The 22275-nt window shown below is 38.5% G+C and overlaps 1 protein-coding gene across 9 annotated transcripts in view; it reads left to right on the forward strand.

Moving 5' to 3' along the window:
• The window catches only part of taok3a (TAO kinase 3a), a 155187-nt gene that overhangs the window by 72224 nt on the left and 60688 nt on the right, over nt 1-22275 (forward strand). For all 9 annotated transcript variants that reach the window (XM_039772995.1, XM_039772993.1, XM_039772999.1 and 6 more), the window contains 2 exons: nt 4203-4410; nt 8308-8379. In XM_039772995.1, coding sequence (XP_039628929.1) covers nt 4279-4410; nt 8308-8379 — 204 coding nt within the window. In that variant the 5' untranslated portion in view covers nt 4203-4278. The remainder of the gene's footprint in view (nt 1-4202; nt 4411-8307; nt 8380-22275) is intronic.

A 22275-nucleotide genomic window follows, 5' to 3' on the forward strand; every position in this document is an offset into this window, starting at 1 on the left:
CAAAAATTTCCCAGTATCATGTAGAGTGGAAGATTTTGGCCATAACTGGTTAACCTGGGTAAACTCAGAAAATGGCTGTTAAACTGAAAATGATGAAAGGAGATGTCAAAATGTGTGCATTTTTGCTGGATCTAACTGATAAAAAGTAATGAGTATTTCATTGTAAAATTCTTCTCCACAAGTGTGTAGCATTGTGGTCATGAAGATTATTAGCATTTGTCTGTAATATAAATCTCATCCATTCACCTACTTTCTCCTGGGTGTGTATGCATGTCAAATACAGTTTGGGGTGGCAATGTGAGATGAGAATACTTGCATCACTATTCTAATATTCTTTATAGTGGAGCAAATAAGTGTTGAACCCTTCATCTTTTTCTTTTCAGTGAGGCTACTCGTATTAAATTTTCACCAGAAATTTGATATTGATTCAATAAATCCACAAATATAAAGAATTCACAACATTAAAGGCCATAAATAAAGGTACATGTAATAAAGCAGAAAGACACAGGGGAAAAAGTACTGAACGCTTTAACTTAATACTTAGTGGAGAAGCCTTTGTTTGTAATGACAGCCTCAACCTGTATGAAGTAACCAATTACCCATAGTGCACAGGTGTGATTCTGACCTATTCTTCCAAAGTGATTTTCTTTAAATCTTGAAGATACCAGAGGGCTCTCTTGTGAACCCTGATCTTTAGTTCCTTCCGTAAATGCTTCAGATTTTATTAAACTGTGAGCTCTTGTGTGTCTTTTGTTCATATGGCTGTCTGAACTCTGGTGCTGGTGGGTTGTTGATTATGATTCTTCTAATTCCTAATATTAATATTCTGCAATATTTGAATTGACTTTTTATTGAATTGCTTTTTATATTAAATGTGATTTAATCTTTAAGTGTAATACATACAAAAACTATAGAGCACTGAATCCATTATCTGTAAAAAGGCCCAAAACTTACAATAGTTTGTATGTACAGTGCTCAGCATAAATGAGTACACCCCCTTTAAAAAGTACGAATTTAATCAGTAGCTCAATGAACAAAAGAACAATTTCCAAAATTTTCACAAGGCTGAGTTTTATTGAACACTTGTTTAACTCCATAACATGAAATTAAGGTTAATAATATAACTTAGATCAAAAAATCTTCAGTTTTACTCAAATTGGTTGAAGCAAAAATGAATACACCCTGCAACAAAAACTACTACATCTAGTATTTTGTATGACCGCTGTGATTTTTAAGGACAGCACCAAGTCTTCTAGGCATGGAATAAACAAGTTGGCGACATATTGCAACATCTATCTTTTTCCATTCTTCAAGAATAACCTCTTTTAGAGCCTGGATGCTGGATGGAGAGTGATGCTTAACTTGTCGCTTCAGAATTCCCCACAGGTGTTCAATTGGGTTCAGATCAGGAGACATACTTGGCCATTCAATCACCTTCACCCTGTTCTTCTTCAGAAATGCAACAGTAGCTTTAGATGTGTGTTTTGGATCATTGTCGTGTTGGAAAAGTGCACGACGACCAAGTGCACGGAGTGATGGCAGCATCTTCTCCTTCAGTATAGAGCAGTACATTGCTGAGTTCATGATACCATCAATGAAATGCAGCTCTCCAACACCAGCAGCACTCATGCAGCCTCACATAAGGACACTGCCACCACCATGTTTCACTGTAGGCACCATGCATTTTTCTTTGAAATCCTCACCTTTAAGACGCCATACAGTTTTCAAACCATTAGTTCCAAAAACAGTGATCTTTGTCTCATCACTCCTGAGTATAGAGTCCCAGTAGTCTTCGTCTCTGTAAGATGGTTGCACTTCCATCTTTCTTAAATTTTTGGATCACTTTTGCTACAGTATTTTGACTGATATGTAAAGCTTTGCTGATCTTCTTGTAGCCCTCACCTTTTTTGTGTAAAGTAATGATTTCCTTTATCAGATTTTTTGACATTTCTCTTCCATGTGGAGCCATTGCTGACAGCATGAAATGGGAAGGGCTTTTCTTTGTTAAGTAATGCCCTTTTATAGTCACCTGTCTGCTGGACACCTCTTAAATGAATCATTAGACTCACCTGTGGTTGAATGCCTTTTAATTAGAATTTTGTAGTCTTAAGTGTGGCTTTTCTCCTAAGACTATATTTGGGGTGTACTCATTTTTGCAACATGGGCTTGAATGAATTTGTTAGGAAAATCACTTTTTTGTGTGTGCAAATTAACAAATCTTGTTTGCAATCAAAGGCCCACATCTGTGGGAGTATTTTGTAGTACAGTATCTCATAGAAAATGTTGATACTGAAAGGAAACTCAAGGTTTTCTGACAAATGTAGTGGGGTGTATTCATTTATGCTGAGCACTGTACATATGTATAGGCTGTAGACAAAATTGTTTCCTCTGCAAATTGAATTGTCAGTGAGGCACCTGTCCATCTATATGGAGCCTACCAGGAGAATGAGCATCATGATCTTCCCTAGGCCTTTGCTCTGAGTACTACAAAGTAAGAAAGTGACTGCCCTTGAGAAAATAATATGGCTTCAGAGTCAGTGCTGCACCTTTCATCCCCTATGGGTGTGAGTTCACATGGCACTTACACCTAGCTTTTTGGGCTGAGCCCATCACTGGTTATTAGGGTCACTTGTCCATTAATCACTTGTCTGAAATCGTTACATGCAACATGTCATTGGGTGTCAGTAATTGGTTCCCAGTAAACCTCTTTCCAGTGAGGTTCACACAGATTATTTAGAACTATCATGAAAGTAATGTTTTTCAAGTTTACTTTGTCTTCATTGTTGCATTTAGATCAGTTTAATGTGGAAACCCCCATTACAAACACATCACTTCAAATAGTATGGCACTAGTAGTCACTGAGTCACAAAAACTCTTCCATAGTCCTAAAAGGGGTGTAGTACAAATTTCATAGACCTTGGTATGGTAGTTATTCTTATCCCCAAAATTCAGGGATGCTTTTTGCCTGATGGGTGTGGTAAGTAATTTCTCAGCCCACATCACAGTTAACATCTGTCATAAAAATGAATTGGCTCTTCTACTGTCATATGGGCGCAAATACATTTCTCAAAAGTCTGATGGCAAATTCCTTCTCAAGTGGTAAATATATATTTATAAATTTTGAACATATTTCATAGCAGTTTCAACAAGGCCTCATTGTATTGTGAATGAAAGTTTGGTAATCTGGATTCACTGTATGATTTTTTTTTTTTTTTTTCCTGTATTAACTTGTTACAACAGATGTTTCAAGCATCTGAGCGCAATTTAGATGAGCTAAATAAACACAAAATCCTCACTGAATAAAATTTTGGATTATTTGCAAAGCTTTATTAACTGTGGGGACCACACTTACAACAGTTTAGAATTTCATAAGGTAGATATTGTCACTGTGATGTTGAAAAGAAGTTGTTTGTTTAATTTTGGTTTGTAATCCTCACACCTTTTAGAAAGACCTCTTCAATCAAAATCAGAAAGTTAAAGGGGGATACAGATTAGCATTTTCTGTCCATAAATATAAATTATACAGTCTATAAATACTGCATCTATTTACATATATTTGTAAAACACTGCATTATTAAGGCAAGGTGGTCTTAGTTTTCAAAAATATAAGTTGCAACCTCTTATTTTTGTAAACTAAATGCTCTTGTTAGTTCCTGTGTGTCTGAGAAAGAATGTGGCTTCTTCGTAATAATCAAATTAAAGACATATTTTTATACGAAGATGTTTGTAAAGGTAAGTTCAGTACTAATAAAAGGAGAAGCAGGTGAGATGGTCTTGTAGACAGCCTTTCATGTTATGAGTTCCTTAAAAAAAATCTGATTTAATGAAAAGTCCTTTGCTTTCTGTGTGTATTTATTTTAACATTGCAGTGCAACCTTGAAATGGACATTTTATTTCTTATAAAATGTTTCATTCTTTTGTGTCCTTTTTTCCCCCTCTAAAATTCCTGGCATGGTTTTTGTCCTAACTTCTGCAAGGTTTTGCATTAGTTTTTAAATCCAAGTGTTCCAAATGTTTGAAAATTTGTAAATTTAGAACTGTTGGTAGATTTTGTGGGGGCTAGTATTACAAATTAGAGCAGCTGTCTTTTAGCTAAACACTAGTGGGTAGAATTAGACTCCAATCTTCCAGGAATTCTTGATTCATGCTTTGCTTATTTCACAGTAAATGCATTTTTCTGTAGCTAAGTTTCTTCTTTTCAGATTTTAGGTACAGGATTTCAATGTCTTTGTTGTCGATGAAGGAAAACATACAAAATCTGGTACTGAAAAGGTCATAATGCCCTCCTCAGCACGGAAAGGATACTTGAAAGACCCAGAAGCTGCTGAATTATTTTCCAAAGATGACCCAGAAGAGCTCTTTCATGACCTCCACGAAATTGGCCATGGTAGTTTTGGCGCAGTATACTTTGTAAGTAAAAATTGGTGGTTTTAAGTAATTTAATGTCAAAGTATTGTCTTTCGGAGCATTTTTCTTGTATCCATTCCATGGCAAATTAGTCACTTTATTTTATAATATTAAATATATTATTAAATAATAAAACATAATATATATATATATATATATATATATATATATAAAAGCTCAGGCGCTGGCTGTTCGCCGCTTCTCCACGCTATATTCATTATTTAAGTATTATTTAAGTACTTGTATTACTTGAATGTCGTTTGATTATAGCTGTTTTTCTGGATACTATAAATAACTTTAGCCTTTAGCGGCTTTAATTTGCTGCTAACACCTTACAGCGTTTAATATCGTTGCTTTTGGGAGAAATCCTACCTGCGGTAATTGTTGGCCCTACTTGTGTTGTGTTATTGGCTCTGGCCTGTATCGGTCTCCAACTGACTGATACCACTTGAGTTTGCAGTTCATGGCATTTTAAATTTCTTCTAGTATACTGTCCACTATTACATTTCCTGAATGTCGGCTTTGTCATTGGTGATTGTCTTGCTTCTGGAGTCCTCTGTGATTTGCACCACAGCTGTCCAACTGTGCACATAAGGACTTCGGCTGACTATTAACATCGGGACCTATCTCCCCTGCTCGCCGGCATGCTTTAGTATCTGCCATCGCAACTGTTGGAGCTCAACAACCACAGCCTTACATTAGACATCACAGTCATCTAACAAGTTGGACTCCTCCGTCGCCCCCACTACGTCTATAGGGGGTCTGGTCGGCGGTTTGTTTACATCAAGGCCGGGAGCTCCATTCTGTCCTTTTGGTCAGCAGCAACTCGCTCTGTCGCAGCCCCGAACACGTCATCCGAGCACCATCACCATGGAGACTAAAAACACTGCCCGGCGGCGGTCCAGGTGAGACGGAAAGCCTGAAGTGAATTTCAGCTTTCTTCGTCCTCTGGTTAAAAGCAACACCTCACTAAACATAAAACTTGAACTTTTTAATGTTCAGTCCCTGACAAATAAAAGCTGTCTATAATCATGTTGTAGACAGGGGGGGATTGACATTATTTCTTTGACTGAGACCTAGTGTAAATCTGAGGTTTACTCAGTTTTCAACGAGTCCTGCCCTCCTGGGTACACCTACTTCTAAAAGGTCCGCAGCTTTGGACGTGGCAGTGATCTGGCTGTAATCCATCGGACAGGCTTACAATTATCACTCATCCCTTTCCAAAATTCTCAACTTTTGAATGCCTGGCAATAAATTGCAAGCATCCACTTTTTATAACAATACTTCTTATTTACCAACCACCAAAACAAAACCCTGATTTCATTACAGAAATGAATGAGCTGCTCTCATCTTTCTGTACAACATCATCAAATGTACTCATTCTTGGAGACTTGAACATTCATGTGGACACACCCTCTAATTATCCTGCTGCTCAGCTCTTAGAGCTTCTGGACTGCCTAAATCTGAGGCAACTTGTCCCCACTCACAACAAGGGCCATACCCTCGATTTAGTCATCACTGACTCAGTCCTCATCTCTGACCTCCACGTATTTGATCTGGGTGTTTCTGATCACAAAATTGTTTCATTGGATCTACCCACATATTCACTGTACTCTAAACCACAGCGCTGCATCCACTTTAGGAACTTGAAAAACATAAATTTGACTGATTTAAATGCTAACATTAAGAACTTTTCTATTGTTCCACACCTTTCTCCTGTCAATGAATTAGTCGATCATTACAACATTGGGCTCCAGAACATTCTTGAGACCCATGCCCCAGTTAAATCACGAGTGGTCTCTTTTGTTAAATCTGCCCCGTGGTTTACAAGTGAGCTTTGACAGATGGAAGCAGTTGGGCGAGCCCTTGAGCGTTGTTTTGTTGCAACCAGTTTAATGGTCCACAAACTAGCTTATTGGGAACATCAAAAAAACTACTCCAGAGCACTGACCAATGCCAGATCTCAATATTATTCAAATTTAATCAACAGAAGACCTGGAAATTCCAAACAACTTTTTTCCGTAATAAATCATTTACTTAATCCTCATATCTTCGCCTGTAATAATTCCACAGAGGAGCAGTGCAATCATTTTATTGAATATTTCACCTCTAAGGTAGACATCATCCGCTCCTCATTGTCTGTCTCCAGCCCTCCATCGCTGGATATTTCCACATCAGAGCCAATGGGCTGTCTCTCCCAGTTCCGCTGTACCACAGTTAAAGAAATTGAGGGCATCATACAGAGGACGAGGCCTTCAATGTGTTCTTTGGACCCCTTTCCTACTCCTCTGGTAAAAACTAATGTATCACACTCTCCAGAGCGGCTTAGTCCCACTGGCCTTGAAAACCGCAATTATTAGACCTCATTTAAAAAAACCCTCTTTGGATCCTGAAGTGTTAGCAAACTGTCATCTGATCTCCAACCTTCCATTTTTGTCTAAGGTTTTGGAGAAGGTTGTTTTGGTTCAGCTTCAGGATCACCTCAAAAAATTCAATCTGTTTGAAAAATTTCAATCTGGTTTCCGAACTTCTCACAGTACAGAGACAGCCCTGGTCAGAGTCACCAATGACCTCCTGATGGCTGTTACCAGGGCTCTCCATCACTCCTTATCCTCTTGGAGCTCACAGCTGCATTTGATACGGTAGATCATAATATTCTCCTCCTTCATCATCTTCACTATATGATTGGACTTTCTGTCTTTGCTTTGGAGTGGTTTGAGTCCTATCTTACTGATAGAACTGAGTATGTGGCCCTGGGGGACGCTAAATCTCGTACCCACACTGTCACCTGTGAAGTTCCACAAGCATCAGTCCTTAGGCCGACCCTTTTTAATATCAATATGCTACCCCTGGGCCACATCATCCACAAGCATGGAGTTTTATTCCACTGTTATGCCGATGATACGCAGCTCTATGTGTGAGACTGGATTCGACTTCTCTTACACCTTCATCAACTCTTTCCTCCTGCTTGGACGAGACTGAGGCCTGGATGTCCAAGAACTTCCTCAAGATGAACAGCACTAAAACTGAAGCTCTTTTAATTGGCACCCCCCATCAACTTTGTTCCTCTGTAAATTATATTTCCTTTTCTGACCATACTATTACCCTCTCTCCTTCTGTTACAAATCTGGGTGTCAAGTTAGACTCCCATCTGACATTTGAGGCACATGTCCATCACCTTTGTAAAATTGCACTCTTTCATCTCTGAAACATAGCCAAACTCCGTCCCTACCTCTCCCTCTGTGATGTTGAAAAACTGGTTCATGCCTTTATTTCATCCAGGCTGGATTACTGTAATGCACTCCTCATCGGGATCCCCAGCAAAATCCTTCAAAAGCTCCAACAAATTCAAAATAGTGCTGCAAGAATCCTGATGAGGGTGCGGAAATATGAACACATTTTACCAAGTCCTTCGGTCACTTCATTGGCTCCCTATCCACCTCCGTATCGAATACAAACACTGTCTGCTCACTCACCAATGTATCCATGAAAATGCTCCACAATATCTGAAGGAACTCCTAATACTACAATCCACTGCAAGAAACCTCCGTTTTGCAAATACCCACCACCTTCGCCCCCCTCTAACCAAACTTCATACAATGGGTGACCGAGCCTTTGCAACCGCTGCTCCACGGCTCTGGAATGGCCTACCAGAGAGCCTAAGAACACAGCAGACTGTGGGCTGTTTTAAAAAAAACAGCTAAAGACACTTCTATTTAGGAAGGCATATTAACTAAAATGCTAAAATTATTGTTGTTTCTCTGTTTTTATCTTGCTTTGTCTTTGTTTAAACTTTTTAAGTAGCACTTTGAGATTTACTGCTAATGTAAAGTGCACTGTAAATAAAATGTATTATTATTAATTATTATTAAATTGCCAGTGTTCCTTTTGTTTTGGCAGGCAAGAGATGCTCACTCAAATGAAGTGGTTGCAATTAAGAAGATGTCATACAATGGGAAACAAACAACAGAGGTTAGCTGTTTTTATATATATTGTTAAACTGTATTATAATGTTCATTTATTTAGAACATTTTATTTGTTTTTAATGGGGAAAAAACTTAACAGGCCATCCTTAATGTCATTTCATTAACTTTTCGGTGGCTTTTTGTGATGATGGTCATGGTGGTAGTGAGGTCAGTTGGCCAGCCGATATCTCTGTACACTTAGCACCACTCTCTAAGCCCTTCCAGACAATTCTTTATGTAAGATACTCTGGGGCCTTCTCAATGGGTGCCCAGGCCACCTTGACTTTTGTAAATAGAAGTTGTAGAAATGTAAGCACATTTACCATTGATTTCAATTAACAATGATGTATAAATTTCTTGTGCAGTTTATCAACTAATAACTTGAAAATATGCCATAGGTTTTCCTTCAGTGCTGTTAAATTTTATGCAAGTTTCTGAACCCTTACTATAGTTGTTTTAATGCTACACATTTAATCAAAAACTGCCTTTAAAAAAAGATTTATATCCACAAATGCTGTGTGGTGTTCAGAAAAGCTGGTGTAAAATGAAAATGTTGGTAATTAAGTATATAATGACTAGCATAACTTTTGAGATGCTTTGTACTTTATTAAGCTTAGAAACCTAGTAGAGTAGTGGAAGCTTGGTAAAGAAGTGAGGTGATGATTAGTGAGCAGCAGTATGGTTTCATGGCAAGAAAGAGCACCACAGATGCAATGTTTGCTCTGAGGGTGTTGATGGAGAAGTTTAGAGAAGGCCAGAAGGAGTTGCATTGCGTCTTTGTGGACCTGGAGAAAGCATATGACAGGGTGCCTCAAGAGGAGCTGTGTATTGTATGAGGAAGTCGGGAGTGGAAGAGAAGTATGTAAGAGTTGTACAGGATATGTACAAGGGAAGTGTGACAGTGGTGAGGTCTGCGGTAGAAGTGACAGATGCATTTGAGTTGGAGGTGGGATTACATCAGGGATTGGCTCTGAGCCCTTTCTTATTTGCAATGGTGATGGACAGGTTGACAGACGGGATTAGACAGGAGTCCCTGTGGACTGTGATGTTTGCTGATGACATTGTGATCTGTAGCGATAGTAGGGAGCAGGTTGAGGAGACCCTGGAGAGGTGGGAATATGCTCTAGAGAGGAGAGAAATGAAGGTCAGTAGGAACAAGACAGAATACATGTGTGTAAATGAGATGGAGGTCAGTGGAATGGTGAGGATGCAGGGAGTAGAGTTGGCGAAGGTGGATGAGTTTAAATACTTGGGATCAACAGTACAGAGTAATGGGGATTGTGGAAGAGAGGAGAAAAAGAGACTGCAGGCAGGGTGGAATGGGTGGAGAAGAGTGTCAAAAGTAATTTGGGACAGACGGGTATCAGCAAGAGTGAAAGGGAACTACAGGACGGTAGTGAAACCAGCTATATTATATGGGTTGGAGACGGTGGCACTGACCAGAAAGCAGAAGACAGAGCTAGAGGTGGCAGAGTTAAAGATGCGAAGATTTGCACCTGGTGTGACGAGGATGGATAGGATTAGAAATGAGTACATTAGAGGATCAGCTCAAGTTGGACAGTTAGGAGACAAAGCCAGAAAGGCGAGACTGCGTTGGTTTGGTTTGGAGGAGAGATGCTGAGTATATTGGGAGAAGGGTGCTAAGGATAGAGCTTCCAGGGAAGAGGAAAAGAGAAAGGCCTAAGAGAAGGTTTATGGATGTGGTGAGAGAAGACATGCAGGTGATGGGTGTAACAGAACAAGATATAGAAGAAGATGATCCGCTGTGGCAACCCCTAACGGGAGCGACCGAAAAAAGGAGAAGAAGATGGTACAGAGACTAAATCCAAATAATACTCACAATAATAAAATATTGTACTGAATATTTAAAGTCATGGTACCAGAGACTAAATCGAAATCAATACTTCATTATTGTGAGTATTGAGTGCAAATATATATATTAAATTTATCTAATACATGAAGGATTAACACTATAGTGTATCTGTGAATTTCAGTGAAAACACCTAAATGCACTTTTTGTGTGAAGAACTAACTTGTCTGAAAGGCATTAAGAAGTGTGACTCGTTTGTGTTTTTGTCGCTGTGATGTTCTATGTCCATAAGTCAGTCTCTACCATCAACTATCTTAATCTGTTTTATTTATATCCTGCACAAGTCACCATAAGCTTTGTGTTTATGTGCAGGCTCTAAACAGCTTCTTTCATTACAACCTGAATGGGCCACATGGGCCTCCTGGGTCCAACTCCAGGACTGAGTATAATTATTATGTTCGGAATGGGGAGTGATCAGGGGTCTTAATCTTATGGGAGATCAACTAGAAGTCTGTAGCTGTAGCACTGGCTAAAGTGAATGCTTATGTATAGGAGATTTGTTGTTAATGACTTTTGGATGATCTCATTCTGGTTCTGGTAAATCATTCAACAACTTCAGAAGGATAGCCGGGCCCAAAGTGTAGGAGAACCTTGACTTTAAGTTGGGTTATCATCAAGAAGTGGACAGAGCACTTTGAAGGGCTCTTAAACTTGATAATGACAACCATCTCCAATGTCGAAGTTTTGCAGTGATTAAGAAATTTTGTAATATCAAAACTATGGATATGGAGAAGATCCTAGCAATAGTTTATCATTCTTGTCTACACATGCTTTGTGCACTTAGGGAAGGCTCATTCATGTGTACCTCTAGGAATGTTAATGGGAAAAGCTGTGAGAGGGGGTATGAGTGGTGCCACTACTTCATGTTATCCATCTCCTGTACATCACCTGAAGAACCATATTTTCATAATTGGCATTAAAGTTATTCTGATTACTGGGGACAAGGAGCTCCACCAAGAGTCCTGGGGGGTTTTTTCCGTACGTCGCTTAAATCATCCGAGATGAGATGCCTCATCTTGGATGAGTTAATGCTGATGAAAATCATCCGGGATAAGTCGTTTTTTTCAAACGCAGCAGTGTAGTAGATTAGTCTAGCCGGATCTAATTATTCGAGATGACTTTGTGCGCCCCCGCTGATTGAAAAGCCCATATATATTGAGTGTAGAAAACACAATCTTTAGGCTGCAACAAAATGACCAAAGAACGGGCGCATTTTTTCACACAAGCGGAGCAGGACCTTTTATTCGAAAGATGAAGAATTTCAAGATTTAATATGCACAAGGGGTAACACTGCAAAAGCAGCCCAAACCAGAAAAGATGGCTGGCAAAAAGTGGCTGACAAATTAAACGCATAAGTAGTGTGCATTGTTTCATTTCCTATGTGTCATATTAATTATTATTTAATATGTCATAATTCCAGATCAAACATGAGCACAAGGAGAACATGGGAACAGGTTAAAGTGAAGTACAAAAGTATACTTCAAACTGGTAAATATTGGTATATAACTATTTAAAGAATTGTTGACATAAAGAATCATATATAATATAAAAACATTCATTTTAAAGCTAATAAGAAGGCAGACAAGCAAAAATCAGGTGGAGGTCCACACGGTCCAGACCATAACCCCTGAGAACAGTTGGCTTTCCAGCAAAATGCCCATTGCCCTGTTTCTGAGGGTACTCCAGGGGGAAGCTGATCCTCAGAACCAGTGGCAGGATGCAGTGGTCACTTCATTTCAGGTAAAGGATGGTCATTGCATATATTTGTCCTCATTGTGTGCCATAGGTATGTTCCATATAGCCCTCTTTTTTGTTGGGTCAGTTGCAGGGAATGTCATATCCCTAGAACTTGTGTCTGACCAACGAGATATTGACCAAGCTCAAATATTTGATGAAGACACTGTGCCTGATTATTCATCAGGAGGAGAGGTACATTTTCCAAATAATGTTCGATCAAACTCCACTCTGGAGTGATCAGTCCCATGTGTCCCAATCACATTTGGAAATCCTGGGTAATGAGAATGTTGCTGATTGTGAGATTCTTTATGGAACTGTGGGTGTTTATGCCTGTGTACCTGCAATGGCATGAAACGCCTCTTTTGTTGTCTGCACACGTAGGTGTCCAGGAAACACTATGAAAACCCAAAGGAAATATTTCAGAGCCAAACAGACTTGCACTTTTAGATAGATTTTCTGCATCGCCCTACAGTATGTAAAAAAAGTGCCACTTGCAAAAAAACTCAAAGCAATGCATACTGTCTGTGTGGTCGCCTAGTCTGACTTCGAATATAAGGTGCTAATAAATCTTTGAGGTACAATATTCCTCCCCCGGCTAAAGCGGTATCTTTCGAAAGAAATTTCCTCCGGGAGCAATAAAGGATTTTGCCGATCACGCAAAACCCTCTCTATTTGAAATTCTCTTCTTATAATTTGCGCACCGATATAAATTGGTTGCTCATTCATGAACGGCGAAGCCATGACCGAATAAATTCCATGCACGGACACTTAAGTGTGTAAGCTAATCCTTGTTTACATAAAACAGACCTGCTCCGAGCAGATTTGAGGATTTCGAAAGCAGTATCTTTCGAAAAGAATTTCCTCCGGGAGCAATAAAGGATCTTGCTGCTCGCTCAAAACCCTCTCTTTTTATAATTTGCGCACCGATATAGCTTTTTTGCATGAAAATGTGCTATATAAATAAATGATGTTGTTGTTATCAGTTGGTTGCTCATTCATGAACGGTGAAGCCATGACTGAATGAATTCCATGCACGGACACTGATTAAGTGTGTGAGCTAATCCTTGTTTACATAAAACAGACCTGCTCCGAGCAGGTTTGAGGATTTGAATGTGCTGCTATGACAACACATCCAGCAAGAGTTTCAAAAAACCAACAGATCCAAGATCATGCCAAATCGTCAACAATTACATCCAGCTAAATGAATAATCCACATACGAAAAATACCCCCCTGGTCTTACTTCATGTTTATTTTAATGGATGGGATATCAAGGCAGAATAGAGGCTTGGAGAGAAACACGTCTGAGCTGCATTTCTGCTCTTTGTGAAGGTTGATGTTTCCTATCTGACTGAATGAATGGTTTGCATCAAAGTCTTAACATGTTTAGGGTGGGAAATGGTATCATGCAAATGTGAGATCATAGTCCTTGACAAAAAACTAATAGCTTGCTCTTTGTGGTGGGGAGGTTGGATTAGTACTTTTGGTATTGTATAAGACTCATGGCAGAAGTGAAGCAAAGTCTTTGTACACGGCCTTAAAATAAATGGTCAATGAAAGTTCCCTGTGCGTGTCTGTAGATGATAAGGGACGTTGAGCTATGGTAAGTGACCAAAAATTAAGGTTACAGGTACAAATAGCCGAAAATGAGGTTATGAAGGATTGTTGGACTTGGCATTCCTTAGTTGAGTGATGAATCTGATAATATAGTAAAACCAGAGGGGGGAAACCATTGCTTTTCTAGACAGAGGACATGATTAGATTTGAACAGAACTCCTGTATGCCCGTTGGGGTTCAGGATTGCAACAGGCATGACCAACTGTCAAATGACACGGGGCTCCCTGAGGACCTATTATGATATTATCAAGATTGTGTCTGTCCTGTTTTACCAATGCATTTGAGCTTGGTGTGTTGACTAACCATTCCAGCCGAGTGCTTGTTATCTTCCTTATATTACTGAAATGCATTTTTATCAAAAATCTTTGGTAAGTCAAATATGAAAATCCCATTCTTAAACAAAAAGTATCACCAGATATAAAATATACATATACAGTGTGTATGTATGTATGTATGTGTATATATATATATATATATATAAATCTAGTTTTCCATTGTTATTGTTTCCTTAAATTCTTTTTTATAGAAACTTACATGAGGCAGACCAGTTTGTCAATACTGTACAGAAATCTTTAAAGTGTATCTACCAACTGGGTGCATATATATAATTGACTATAAAATGCCAGTATATTTTAAATATATCTGTGTCATATGCATACTCCACTTGTAAGTAATGAGTCCCTTCTAAATAAATGGAACAAAATGAGTTATTTTATAGGAGAAATATAGGGAAATGCTATTAAGAAAAAATGGCCCAGATCCATGTATTTAATGCAATGATGGTACATAAGGCACAGTACAACCTAGAAATAATATACTGTAAGTTCCTTTCTGAGATGTCAGTATAAAAAGTAGGAAGATTGGGTTATTTTGTATCTATTTGATATCTAATTCACTTGCAATATTGTTTAAAATACACATCCATTTCTAGACCATGTTTTGCTCAGCATACTTGGCTGTTATTTAGTGGACTGTGTTTTTGATTTTCACCTCTCGGTATTCTACAAGAATAAATAGCAATTCTGTTGTCACAAATTATACAAAGAATCCACTCAACAGCTATGATTTAGAGTGATAATGGGAAAGAAACATGCAATTGGCCTACATGTATAAATGCGAGTTTATCAGAAACTTACTAGAAAATTGTTACCGGTGCCTGTATCAAAAAAACCTGTGGAAACACATTGTGGGAATTTTCCAGGTAAAACAAATCAGTAAAGCTGAGTCAGGTATATAAAATGTTAAAATTGCCACTGATAAGACACACTGACCCAGATGTAATTGAGCCTGAAAAAACTCTATGCCATAAAATTATGCGACATGCTTCCCAGAAGTCATTACACCTTGCAAAGTTTTGCTGTTTGCACAGCTAGTTTTGAAATACTTAACCAATCTAAGCACAGGAGGAAATGGACAATCATGTGCCACACACTTCACAGCATTATACTGTGTTGGTAAACTGAAGGATGTTTCTAACAGTAAGGGAGTTGTAAACTCAGACAAAGGAGAAGCAGTGATAAACTAATTGTAGTATGACAATTGTTATAAGGAAAGCTTTTAGAAATTTTTCTGAAAATAAAAATAGCGATAGCATTTGTCTTTGAATACTTGCTGTTTTGCTAGTTCCTCTAGAACTCTTCAGTTTTAGATGCCTGCATTAATGCATGTTTACTGAATATGTCAACTTTCTTTCGGAAATACAACAATAATTTCTTGTTTTAGTGGTTTACGGATTTATATAGAAGCATTCACTGGCGCACAGTGGAATTGCAGAATCTTTTTTTAACAAAGTTTCAAAGTTATTAAAGAAAAATAGTAAAAGAAACACTGAAACAAAATAGTAAAAGGAACACTTATTCATGGTCACTGACAAAAGTAAGTCTACACTAAAACATTTTCACACTTGATGGGAATTATTTTCTTTTTCCCCCATTTACATTAGGCTTCTTGTATTTCCAAAGAAACTCAGTTTGCTAGATATTTACAGAGGAAGTCTGTTTGAGCTGTAACAGCTATGAATTTACCTCTAGAGCTTTACTCCCACACTTATCAGCCCACTTTTTTCTACAGATCATGCATATGTAGCATAAGAAGTGGTGTATGAATTTAAGGAGCCTTCTTTAGTGCAAATTACTCAAATACAAGGGCAGCATATAGTGTAGATACTTTCAAGTCCCTGACACTTTGTAATGTATATGTATATTACATAACAGAATGTTGGTATGTTATTTATTTATTTGTTTGTTTTTACTTTGCTGATCCTCACTGAGACAAACTTGGCAAAGGTATAGCACAAATTCAAAGGAAGGGCAAATTGATGTTGCCAGAGAAATTTCCTAAAGAATAAACTAGAAAAAAGGAAATGGTACAGGTCAGGTCCTGAACATACTAAGTATACAGGGGTGAGCAAAAGTAGGTTTACAGTTGTTTGTCTAGAAAAAGGCATGCAGGTTGTGATTATTACAATAGCTTTATTAATTCAATATCTTTATAAACGCAAAGTAATGTAGCAATGGAACAGTGCCGTTTTGTACAAACTTATAAACTTAAATTGCCAGCCTTAATTACAGTATTTACACATACATGTAGTCTACTTTAGAACAATCTAGACGAGTACAGGAATTTCAGCCCAACAAAGCTTGCAAGTCCTATCCACTTATTTCTTCCAAAAAAACATCAAGTTGAGCTTTGAAAGTCCCTAAAGTCAACTGTCTACCACTCTACTTGGTAGCTTATTCCAAGTGTCTATTGTTCTTTGTGTAAAGAAAAACTTCCTTATGTTTGTGCAAAATTTACCCTTGACAAGTTTCCAACTGTGTCCCTGTGTTATTGATGAACTCATTTTAAAATAACAGTCTCGATCCACTGTACTAGTTCCCTTCATAATTTTAAACACTTCAATCATATCACCTCTTATTCTTTTGCTTAAACTGTAAAGGCTCAGCTCTTTTAATCTTTCCTCATAATTTAACCCCTGTAGCCCTGGAATCAGTCATGATATATAACCTGACATTCTGTTAGCCTTCTTAATGGCTTCTGAACACTGTCGGGAAGTCAATAGCTTAGAGTCCACTATGACTCTTAAATCCAACTACCCACTGATTATTCAAACCTAACATTTTTACTTCCTATGTGTAATACTTTACATTTACTGACATTAAATTTCATCTGCCACAAATCTGCGCGAGCCTTTATGCTATCCAAGTCCTTCTGTAATGATATAACGGATTCCAAATTATCTGCTAATCCACCTATCTTGGTATCATCTGCAAACTTAACCAGCTTGTTACTTATATACTTATCTAAATCATTTATGTATATTAAAAATAGCAGTGGCCCTAGCACCGATCCCTGTGGAACACCGCTCTTAACATCAGCCAATTCTAATGAGGTTCCTCGCACCATCACCCTCTGCTTCCTGTGTCTGAGCCAATTTTGCACCCATCTAAAAACATCACCCTGAACTCCCACTTCTTTTAGTTTGATGCCCAACCTCTCATGTGGTACCTTATCAAATGCTTTCTGAAAGTCCAGATAAATAATATCATAAGCTCCACTTTGACCGTATCCTTTTGTTGCCTCCTCATAGAATTTCAGCATGTTAGTAAAACACAACCTCTCTCTTCTGAACCCATGCTGACTGTTCCTAATAACTCATGTCCTTGCCAGGTGTTGCTCAATCTTACTCTTCATAATTCCTTCCATTAATGTTCCTGTGATGCATGTTAAGCTTACTGGCCTATAGTTGCTTGTATCTGCCCTATCACCCTTTTTATATAATTTTTATACAGTATAATGATGATATTTGCCATTTTCCATTCCTTTGGAATCTCTCCAGTGCACAGTGACTTCCTAAAAATATGTGTCAAGGGTTTATATATGTACTTGCTAGCCTCCTTTAGAACCCTGGTGATTTGTTTGATTTCAGCCTATTTAATCTAAGCAGTACTTCTCCCTCTACAATTTCCAAATCCCTCAGTACCTCTTTTATTAGTCCTCCCGATGGGAGGTTATCCACTTGCTCACTTGTGAATTCCTCAGAAAAATGTAAGTTTTATAAAATCTTAATTAATTCACTGTGGAGTTTTATTTAAATTTCCTATTAATTCCAAATGTAGGCATGTATCTGTCCTGCATAACATGTAGAACATTTTCAACCTGTTCCACTGCTCCTCGACTGTCTCCACACTTATCCCAGTCTGTCCACCTTAGACTTTGCCCCATCTGTTCAAGAGTTGCCCTACCAACGTTCAACTTAACAATTTTAGTATTTGCATCTACACTCTTACAAAATACTGAAAATTGTATTATATTATGGTCACTTGACTCTAGTGGTTCAATCACCTCTACACCCTCAATTCTATCTTGATTATTACAAAATACTACATCCAGACCGGCTTCATTCCGTGTTGGTACTTTAACATACTGTGTTAAACAGTCACTGATTACTTCTAAAAACTCCTGTTCTTGTTCTCCTCCATCTGCAAGGTTATCCCAGTTAATATTTGGATAATTAAAGTCCCCCATTACTATAATATCTCCCTGTAAATTTGCATTTTTGATATTACTAAAAAGATGTGTGTTGAAATTACTGTCTGAATTAGGTGGGTATAACACACTCCTAAAATAAGACCTCTTTCCCTAATATTTTTAATGCGAAGCCACTTGTTCTCACTAAGATGGGGCTCATTGTCCAACTGAAGAGGACTTACATTTAAATTCTCTTTTACCTAAAGAGCAACCCCGCCGCCTTTTCTGTTCTGTCTATCCTTCATAAAAAATGTTAATCACTCTGTTACACTCATCCCCATCTTTATTTAGCCAGGTTTCCGTTCTTGCTATAATATCATAATTATGCTCTGCTACCTACAGCTCCAACTCGCACCTTATTTTTGATACTTCTAGCATTAAGGCAAGTTATTTTAAATGTGTTACTCCTTCTACATTTAAATGTTGGCTTAGAATTTACATTACTACGCATTTTTATTTCTACACCATTATTTGTTCCTCCATGCATAGATCTAAACCTGACCTATCCTAAATTCCTTGCCCTCACCCCAGTCCCTAGTTTAAACAATCCTCGACTAGCCTACTCGTACACCTCCCCACATTGGTGCTCCTCCAGTTCAAATGTAACCCATTACGGTGGAACAGGTCCCATCTGTTCCAAAATGAGCCCCAATGCCCCATAAACCTATACCCTTCTACCCTGTACCAAGATTTGATCCATGCATTAAGCCTTCTAATCTCCTCATTCTTACCTGGACTAGCGTGTGGCACAGGCAGAGCTTCAGAGAAGACTACCTTGTACCTCCTCAGCCTGGCACCTAACTGAATTTGGATCGGAGAACTGACAGACTACACTTATGTATGTCATTTGTTCCAACATGGACAATGACAACTAGATCTACCCCCATTCTGGCCAAGAGCCTATCCACCCTTCCAGGGATGTTCCCCACCTGTGCTCCCGGAAGACAACACACCATGCAAGGCTCTCTGTCTCTGGAGCACACCCGCGCTTCAATCCCCCTAATTATTGAGTCCCCAACTATCGGTACCTCTGTCTGTCTGGGAACTGGTTTTGGGGTGGCTCGTTGTGACTCCTTCTCCCTGCCTACCACCTCACAATCATCAGAGACACTGTCCAGCTCCGCAAGGACATGATAATGGTTTAACACCTCTAATTCTGGGGTTGATGCCCTTGGAACATGTGCACCCTTTACCTAATGCCTTGTGACCGTGACCCCACCTATTTCTACCTGTCTGATCTGGAATCTCCTCCTGCGCCACCTTGGGGGTGCACACTATCTCCACAAACAACACCTGGGCCAGGTCCAGCAATTCTCTACTACAATGCAGGTCAGCCAACTCCTCCTCCAGTTCTCAGCGACCCTGAGCTCGAGGTGCTGGATCAGCTGTCATCTCCTGCAGATGTAGTTGCCCTCATAGACAACTGGCTCCTCCAAACCATCATCTAAAAAGTCCAACATCCAATAGGACTTGCATTGCACTGGCCTTATTACTAAAATGTGATTTAGGATTAGCAAAACTGTCTTAACTTTTTTTTTTCTGAAAATTAAATTATTTAACTTAAATGGTAACACAAAGAATTGCTACAACTATTTTACACCTTGTCTCCTTAAGTTCCTGTACTGTTCTCCCTCTCAGCTACCTGCTGTTTGTCCTTCTAGGAGGATAACTTTTTTCTCTGTCTGTTATCCTAACTTTGCGCTCCTCTTATTCCTCACTTAAAAGCTCTCCACTCACACTGTTTGTATTTCCCCATATTAATGAACCCTTATGCAGTCGCCCGGTTAACTGTTCTACCTCTGGACCGCTAAGAACTGTTCAATCTAAAATAAATAAAACTTAACTTTATTACCTTATCTGCTCCTACAGCCCCTTTTGCCTGATCGGTGTCTTAATGCTGGCCACTTACCTACGCACTGCTGAGCCTACCCCTTTATCGCTTTGAATTCAGCTGCTGTCTTTCTTTCTTTTCGTTTATAAGGTATCACTGTTAAGGACTTGGTTATTTGCTTACAAATGCTGATATCAGTTACTGCTGCTTTCTACCCTTCCTCCTTGATGCTAGTTCAAATACAGATAACGAGAACAAGTAACTTTTCCAGGCGCACCTCCAAACACTTGGCTAATTTTGCTCTTGTGCAGGTAAAAAAAAAACCTTCTAAAGGGAAAAAAGCTTTTAAGATTCCCGCATGGTTCCTTAGCTGCAACCAAAACCCAAGTTAAGAGCAAAATGTATTTTTTTAATTTAACTGTCACACCACAGAAAACACCAATAACTTGTAGGTGAACTTTGGTGCTACTGTTACGTTGATTTCTTTCACATACACTGAAGCATTAATTCTAGGGAGAATTGAAAGTTTTTCCACCACGTGGTAAAACTTACAGTATTAGCACTTTGGTAAACTTTTAAAAAATGTTTAACCCCTACAAAATGTATACCCTGACTTTCCCAGTAAGCTAGTCCTCACCCTTCCTGTCTGTATGTTATGTCACATATTCTATCGTTTGTATTTACCACGTTTTCCTTATGCTGTCTGGTCAGGTTAGGTTGTTTCTTGTGTATGACTCCGCATATAATTAGCTGCAAGGATGTGAGTTGTAACATCTTTGTGCTTGTTGTACCATTACTAAGAGACCTTTTCCTTGTAGTTTTTGGATTTATACTTTGCCTATCATTTGTTTTTGAAAGACGCCTATTTGGGCAAAACAGGGTTACTCAAAATTCAGATCAGATTACTTGTGATGTCAACTGCTCCATGACTCAGTGTCCTGCCAGGTTAATAAGGTATACTTCCCCTTGTACCAACCTGTGTAGGTGTTTTCAGAAAGTGATATTTAAATGGTTTGCAGGCTTCTTCATGAATCACTGTAAGAAATCTCGAAGAACAAGTCTACACCCTTGACTTTTCTTTGTCTGTGCCATGCCATCTGAAATAGTATGTATGTGAACCTCTCTGTTGCCTTTCCCAGAATGTTTAATTTGGCTTAAAAGTTTTCCACAGCCATGTGGAGAAACACCTAGAAGCACCAGATGTGTGGCATTTTGTAGTTGGTGAATGAATTATAGATGAATAACAAATTTGTTAAGCTTAAGTTAGTCCTTACAAAATAAAATACTATTAAAATGGGAGGCTAGGCAGTTTCACATTTTCAAACACTTCTAAATATCAAGTAGCGATCTTGTACTTGTAACCTTTGGGGGTGAATAGAAGGCCTCTTGAAGAAAATGAAAAAGCTTCCTTAAAAATAACAATGAAATGACATGGGATGTGCTCAATTGATGTCATTGAATACCTAGCGATTACAGTGCCTCATAATATGTTAGCTGTGGGACTGACATATTTGGGGCAGAGCTGTTGCATGCGGTCATTGAAAAGTTTGAATGTAGAGGGGCAGTTTTCCTACTCTTCAGACAAAGTAATACCATACAAATGTTAGGCAGAAATATATACCTAACCAACTTGGAAAGTTGTAAGTGCTTAGCAACTTGGTCTTTGACACGGTTTTATTTTCATTAGGCTGCTTTCTGTATGCCACTGAAACATACTGTATAATATTGCCTGTATTGATGCTTCATTGTACATGAAACTAATGCATGGTTCAGCATATGCTATTATCTTCTTCTTCTTCTTCTTTCGGCTGCTCCCATTAGGGGTTGCCACAGCGGATCATCTTCTTCCACATCTTTCTGTCCTCTGCATCTTGTTCTGTCACACACATCACCTGCATCTCCTCTCTCACCACATCCATAAACGTTCTCTTAAGTCTTCCTCTTTTCCTCTTGCCTGGCAGCTCTATCCTTAATATCCTTCTCCCAATATACTCTGTATATGTTCAAACTATTATTATTTTTTTTGTGTTATGGGTGCTGGGAGGTTGAAATCATTTTATATGAACCCTGTATCATAAAGTATCATTCCATTCTTCTCCTGCACTAAAGTTATTATTGTAGTTAAAAGGGATGAACATTAAGAGTACCTACATTATGAATTAAAGAAACCACATACAGTACAAATAATCTTTTAACAAAACACACAGAAAACTGAAAATATGAGTTTACATACCAGAAAATATAACTAAAGCATAGTTTATTTGAGCCCCATGAAATTTCTTTATTAGTAAGCTAATGTACATTCTCTAACAAATATTAG

Source organism: Polypterus senegalus, chromosome 12 (genome assembly GCF_016835505.1).
Source record: "Polypterus senegalus isolate Bchr_013 chromosome 12, ASM1683550v1, whole genome shotgun sequence".
Taxonomy (NCBI): Eukaryota; Metazoa; Chordata; class Cladistia; order Polypteriformes; family Polypteridae; genus Polypterus; species Polypterus senegalus.